This window comes from Dipodomys ordii, unplaced genomic scaffold, assembly GCF_000151885.1.
Source record: "Dipodomys ordii isolate 6190 unplaced genomic scaffold, Dord_2.0 Scaffold112, whole genome shotgun sequence".
NCBI classification, from domain to species: Eukaryota; Metazoa; Chordata; class Mammalia; order Rodentia; family Heteromyidae; genus Dipodomys; species Dipodomys ordii.
Window position 1 is genome coordinate 1,263,384 of NW_012267328.1, and position 7,059 is coordinate 1,270,442.

The 7,059-nt window shown below is 62.1% G+C and overlaps 1 protein-coding gene across 1 annotated transcript in view; it reads right to left on the reverse strand.

Annotated features, from left to right (window-relative positions):
• Positions 1-7,059, reverse strand: part of LOC105994951 (dedicator of cytokinesis protein 2-like) — a 56,619-nt gene that overhangs the window by 33,218 nt on the left and 16,342 nt on the right. The window contains exons 3-5 of the mRNA XM_013028619.1: positions 5,164-5,222; positions 2,194-2,264; positions 1,740-1,786 (exon numbers count right to left, since the gene is read on the reverse strand). Coding sequence (XP_012884073.1) covers positions 1,740-1,786; positions 2,194-2,264; positions 5,164-5,222 — 177 coding nt within the window. The remainder of the gene's footprint in view (positions 1-1,739; positions 1,787-2,193; positions 2,265-5,163; positions 5,223-7,059) is intronic.

Sequence of the window (7,059 nt, forward strand, 5' to 3'; positions counted from 1 at the left end):
TGAGATCTGAGGATCGCGGTTCAAAGCCAGCCGGGGCAGGAGAGACCGTGAGACTCCTATCTCCAATAAACCACCAGAAAACCGGAAGTGGCACTGTAGCTCAAGAGGTAGAGCGCTCGCCTTGAGCTGAGGGACAGCACCCAGGCCCAGAGTTCAAGACTCATGACCGACAAAAAAAGACAATAATAAGTTTTCATAACCATGTAGGCCTGCGAGATCACGGGGCTGCATTTCTGTCCTCCGAGTGTTCCCTGGGGTGACCAAACTCTCCTCAAACTCCTGATAACTTCTCCTGTGCACCCCACTCACCTCCTGCTGGGGGGCTGGGGGTGGCCTGCACCCAGTCTGACAACAAGCTGTGGTTTAAAATGGCTGAGGACCTCAGAAGGGCCTTGGAAGCATGGGACCCCGCAGGCTCAGGGGGTCAGCCACGCCGCTGACCAGCCGTGACCCTGTGCCCACGTACCGCCCATGCTGCGTCCTCATGCGTACCGGGCAGGGCCTCTGCGCTCCCTGTGTAGGGCACTGGGGGGGGGTGTCCACAGGCCTCACATCCACCTTCCCCACCCCGAAACCTGCCCTGCGGGGCCTCCAGTGGGTGCTGTTGAGTTTGCCCTGACCACTCCCTCCCCCGGCTCCCACCCAGTCCACCAAGTGAGCCTGATTTGTGCCAGGCTGAACACGGGGCGGGGGGGGACAGACCCTGGAGTCGGAGGGGTGGGAGGTGAATGCCCCCCCCCCCATCCGTCCCTTGCCCTCCCCCTCTCCCATTCTCTCTTCCTCCCTTCAAGAATTCATCCTGCGGCCACTAGAGGTCTTCCGTCTCTCCTCCTCATACGGCAGCCGCCGTGTAGTTTGCTCTGCTCTTATTATTCCTACGTGAGCAGACCCTCCGCACTTCTTGTGTCTGCACGGGGAAGATGATCATCTAAAGGGCTTCCTTTCCCTTCCTTCTGGAGTTATTCTGCTGCCGGGGAGAGGCTGGTTCTCGTGAGGAAGAGAGGAGCTTCCTCTTCGGGCGGTCTCCTGCTTCGAGGTAAGAGACGCCAGGAGCTTTTTTTTATTTTTCATTTTTTGCGGCCGATGGGATTAGAGGGGGAAACGCAGTCATCTCTTGGGTAATAGTTTACTTTAAAGCTTGGCTTGGATGTGTGTGTGCGTGTGCATGTGTGTGTGTGTGTGTGTGTGTGTGTGTGTGTGTGCGTGCGTGTGTGCTGTGTGGTCTCTGGTCCGGCAGATCTGGGGCTGCAGGCAACCCGAAATGCATGGTGCTCGGAGGCTTTTTATTTCCAATGGCTTGATTTGAATGTGAGGGAGAACAAGATGCACAGAGCCACCCCGGGGAGCTCAAGTTGCACAGCGCTACCTTGGAAAGGTGGTATTTTTCTGGAGCTTTGTTTGGGGGAAACTTCTAGGCTTCATGTACAAAGAAAAAAAATTGTAATAGGAGGGAGATGGTGGTCCCCACCAGGGAGGTGAGGGGCTCCTCGGGGAAGCGCTGCTGCTGGGTGGGGAGTGGGTGCGTCGGTGTGTGGAGTTCGGGGCTTGGTGGTGGTCACTTTCCTCAGCTGTGTGTGAAATCTCTTTGTTCCGAGGACCCCTCGATGCCCGGCCTCTGGGCAGGGTTTGTGGGGCACCCGGCGCCTGCACACCTCACCTGCGTTTGGCTGTGGGGGAGCAGCTCTGTTGCTGTTGTTTTCCACTTCCCACCCTGCTTCCCCGCCCGGTGGCTAGCCCACCTTGCAGTCAGGCCACCGAGCATCACGGAGCCGCGGCCGGGAGGCTCCTGAAATAGATCCGGGTGCCGGGAGCCGCTTAGGCAAAGCCTCTCCCCATCACTGGCGTTTTTAAAGCCATAGCCCACACTCTGTGGTGCCGTGGCGGGCGACGGCTGAGCCTCCAGGCGTGGGTCCCCCCTCTGCCCCTCTCCATGCTGCCACGTCCACGGCGTCTTCCGTGGGGGGCGGGAAGGGAGGCAGGGGGGGAGGTCAGCCCACGTCGGCTCACCGCCGTGGCTCAAACTTTACGCCGGAGGACCCCAGACTCCCGGGAACCCCTCTACCCCCAGCAACCCAGAAAAGCCCAGATCCTGCAGCAGACACTCAGGGGTGGGGATCCCCCCTCCCCCCGTTCTTATCCGGGGCAGAGATTCTGCCAGGCATATTTACTAGTAGGCATGAGGCAGCCACTCACCCGTGCCTGAGCAGCGTGCCCGGTGCCCGCGGATAGGAAATTGCTCCTCAACACAGAATGCCTGTGGGACTCTGCAGATTAAGTTCCAGGGAGAAATTGAATCCGAAACCAGGCGAGGCTCACCTCGCGCCCGGCCGGCTGGCTTCAAATATGGCTAATGAGTCACCGCGCGAAGAGACACGGTTCGAAACTAGGTCAAACGTGTAAAAATAAGCACAAGGCAGGCGCGGGGCTGCCGTGGTGAGGGGTGGCGCGTCCCGGCCGCGGGTCTGCGGGGGGGGGGGTCTCCCGGGAGGGCCGTCTCTCCACCCGGGTCTGGTGACCCGCCGGGCACGCCCCAGCGTCTGGACCAAGTGAGGACCCCGTGTTGAGAGCGACTGGGCGGTCTTCCCCGATGGCACCCCGAGTCACTGGCTCCATAGCAGCATCATTGTAGTAGTAAACCTATCTACCTAACAGCCTCGGGTACACACTGACACACGCGCACACGTGCACACACACACACACACACCCCTCCCGCAGAGCTGAGAGAGCCAAGGCAGACGCTCTCTTCTTCCTCTACCAACAAAATCGGGGAGAAGAGTCTGGTGGCAGCTGACACCCCACTCACCTATGGGTGAGGGAGATGAGGGTTAGGAGGGAGGGAGGAGAGAGAGAGCGAGAACGCTAACTTTGCCAGCTCGCTACCTAAATACCAGCATTACTATGCGGTACCAGCTGGTGGCACGTTGCTATGGTAACTTCAAATAACATGCGCGACCAAAATAAAATGAAATATAGAGAGCGCCCGGGAGAGGAGAAAGTTTGCAGGCCGAGGAGGCTGGTGGAGAGATGAGCGTCTTCCTACGGTCTGTCTGTCCTGCGGAGACTCGGGAGGGGCCGGTGCCCCTCAGGGTGATGGGGCGGTGCCGGGCGGTGATGGGGGGGGAACAGGTTGGGGTTTATTCTGGATGAAGTGAGCGCCGTCTGGGGCTGAGCCAGGACGGAGGTGGGAAAGACCCAGGGGAGCATCGTGGAGCCATCTTGGGGGCAGCTGCCGACGTGAGTCTCTGGTGGCCACGGCCCAGGGCTGGGCCCTGCGTGGGGTCCAGCAGTGAGCAGGACAGACAGCCCCAGCCGGGCTCCACGTGGGGCTGGACGTGCGCAGCCCCGGCCGCGTCTCAGCCGACAGCCGGCTGTGACCTTGAGCAGGTCCGGAGCCTCACCTGGCGCAGAGCCGTCCTCTGCACAGAGGATCGGCCTGCCAGAGCCCTCGGGAGCCGGCGCCCAGGATGAACTCTTCCTGCCGGCCGTGGTCCAGAGAGACACGTGCTCCGCAGCTCCGGGTCCCCACCGACCTCAGTAGCAAGGTCTGTCCACACACACCCTGCGCCCAGCGCCCGTCTGTCCGTCTGTCCACACACACCCTGCACCCAGCGCCCGTCTGTCCATCTGTCCACACACACCCTGCGCCCAGCGCCCGTCTGTCCGTCTGTCCACACACACCCTGCGCCCAGAGCCCATCTGTCCGTCTGTCCACACACACCCTGCGCCCAGCGCCCGTCTGTCCGTCTGTCCACACACACCCTGCTCCCAGCACAGGCTGGCATCGGGCTCTGTGCCGTCCGTCCATCTGTCTGTCTGCACACAGTGGTTCCCAGAGCAGGCTGGTGTCGGGCTCTGTACCATCTGTTTATCTGTCTGTCTGTCTGCACACTGTGGTTCCCAGAGCAGGCTGGCGTCAGGCTCTGTGCCATCGGTCTGTCTACACACACCCTTCTCCTACCACAGGCTGGTATCAGACTCTGTTCCACCCATCTGTCTGTCTGTCTATCACAGTAGCTCCCAGAGCAGGCTGGTGTTGGGCTCTGTGCCGTCTGTCCATCTGTCTGTCTGTCTGCACACAGTGGTTCCCAGAGCAGGTTGGCGTCTGGCTTTGTGCCATCTGTTTGTCTGTCTGTCTGTCTACACAATGGTTCCCAGAGCAGGCTGGTGTTGGGCTCTGTACCATCCGTCTGTCTGTCTGCACACAGTGGTTCCTAGTATAGGCTGGCATCAGGCTCTGTACCGTCCGTCTGTCTGTCTGCACATAGTAGCTCCCAGAACAGGCTGGTGTTGGGCTCTGTGCCGTCTGTCTGTCTGTACACAGTGGTTCCTAGCACAGGCTGGCATTGGGCTCTGTGCCATCTGTCTGCACACAGTGGCTTCCAGTGCAGACTGGCATTGGGCTCTGTGCTGTCTGTCTGTCTGTACACAGTGGCTCCGAGTGCAGACTGGCATTGGGCTCTGTGCTGTCTGTCCATCCATCCGTCTGTCTGTCTGTACACAGTGGCTCCCAGAGCAGGCTGGCGTCGGGCGCTCAGGCCTTGGCTGCCAGCACGTCTCACGCCCAGCTGTTTAGCACACTGAGTGTGTGCCTCTGGGAGCATGCTGGGAGATGGGTTTTACTTGGGGAAGTTGCTGGCAGGTTGGAAAGCAAGGGCAGAGCCCACGCTGTTCACAAGCAGGACGCACAGCCGGCCGGTGGCAAACGCAGTCCCTGGGCTGTCTGGACTGGGCGGCAGCCTGTCTGCGCGGTGACTGGCTCCCAGGGACCGGGTCATCCTCCGCCAGGAAGCGGTGAAGGCACAGGCCCCGCCCCGCCCCCGCCCCGTCCACCCCAGGGGGCTGGCCCAGTCCCCCGGCCTGACCAACGTGGTATCTCCTCGGAGAGCAGCACGCGGACAGGGGGCGGGAGAAGAGGGGGGACAGGCTTCCGTGAATCCAGCTCCCCCACCCCCACCCCCGCCGCCATCCCGGCTAGAGCCGGGCTTGGGGTATGTGGCATGAGGTCACGTTGAACCTTCCACAGGCCGCAATGGGACTCTGGGTCACGCGGGAGACAGAAGGGGCCGGGCGCTCTGCTGCCTCCCACCAATCACAGCGAGAGCAGGCCCCGAGGGACAGCCCCGTCCCCAGCCCCGGGCCTCTCGCACACCACAGCCCACAGACCCTGGCCGAGACTCGGGGCCCGTGGCTACGCGTGGCACCGCCAGGATCCGGAAGCGAATCTGCGTAGGAGACGGACACCATGAATACCAGATGTGAGGTCCACTTCCTGGCAGCCCGCTCTGAGGAAGAAGGCTCACAGGTTCACTCGGGCATGGGGTCACCTGCTGGGGGGACGGGAGCCGGAACGCGGGGGCTACTGTCCTGACGCGGCGCGCGCCCTGCCTTGACCTGTACCCGGAGCCGAGTGCGAGAGCGCTTTCACACATTCCCTAACTCAGCACATGATTCTTTTACAACTACTGTGTGCCGGGCGTGGTCACGGGCGCTGGGGACACAGCCGTGAACGAGGTTCGCTTGGCTGAGCCAGGAATAGGCAACTATGTCTTATACTTGGATGAGCTACTTTGCCGTGCTCTGTGCTCCCAGTGACGTGTGGCGCAGCGATGGGGGGAAGGGCACCGAGGAGGCCTCCTCGGGCAGGGTGGCCAGTGGTGGCCTCTGAGCGCTGACCCCGCCGTGTCATCTGGAATGATGGCACTGGGTCACGTTAAAGCTTGGAATATCTTCCTGCGGGCAAGTACTGGGGTAGATGCAAAGGACCCGTGGTCGGGATGTGACGTGCGTGGGGCATCCGAGATGCCAGAAGGGGCCGGCGGGGCGCGGGGGCAAAGCCAGGGCCAGGCAGGGGTCAGAACCTGGGTTGCTGGGGGTCAGCCAGGAGCGCAGATTTTCTTGCCTGTGTAAGGGGGGGCTGTGGACCCGGGTCTCCTGTGGGGAGTACGTGGATGCTAGGTGGACACAGACCTCGTTTGTCCTAAGTCTGGCACGCCCTGGGTGCTCCCCGCGCTCCCGGGCTCTGGGTGAGGCCCCCTGTGCGAGGGGGCTCCACCCGGGAAGCCGGGCTCCTGTCACGCAGGGCGTCCCGAAAGCAGCCGCTCACCTCCTCCTGCCAGCCGGGGTTAGAAGGACGCTAGTGTCTCCCACGGGAAAAGCGTCCAGACGAGGTGGGAGCGATCGCAAGTACCCATGGTCCCAGCACTCGGGAGGCCAAGGCAGGAGGATCACAGTTGGAGGCCAGTCTGAACTAGATCATGAGTCTCTAGCTCACATCAACCAAGCCCCCCAAGGCCCGCACCAGGCCCTGGGTTCACCCCTAAGACTTCCCAGCGAGGAAGCCCTGTGGGCTAACCAATGAGAAGGGTAAGCACCGCTCAGAGGGCTCACTGCGTCCGACGCTGGGCTGATCCCTCTCTATTATCCACCTCGGAGGACTTTTATAGAGTCACAGCAAAGGAAGGGAGAACTGGAGAGAAGGAGCCATTGCGGCAGACACCGGTGTGTCACTCTGTTAGGTCGTACGCGGACGGCCCTGACACCGGCACGCAGCGGGCACTTGCGGCGGGCCGGCCTGGCGCCACGCGTGGAGATGTGCGGTTAACGGATGTCGGCGTACCCTATCCGGGGAGAGAGAGCCCCAGGAGCAGAGAGGCGAGAGGCCTGCCCAGAGCAGCCTGCTCCCTCTTCACAGGAGGAAAAGGAAATACTCATGATTAACCAGAGGCCTCAAAGCATCAGGGAGCAAAGGCAGGGGACACCTCCCGGATGCCACTGGCCTGGGCTCCAGTAGGCCTGGACAGAGGCTCACAGGGTGGTGGGTGGGGCTGGTCAGGTGGTGGGTGGAGCTGACAGTGGTAGGCGGGGCTGGCTGGGTGGTGGGTGGAGCTGACAGTGGTAGGCGGGGCTGGCTGGGTGGTGGGTGGAGCTGACAGTGGTAGGCGGGGCTGGCTGGGTGGTGGGTGGGGCTGACAGTGGTAGGCGGGGCTGGCTGGGTGGTGGGTGGGGCTGGCAGTGGTAGGAGGGGCTGGCTGGGTGGTGGGTGGGGCTGACAGTAGTAGG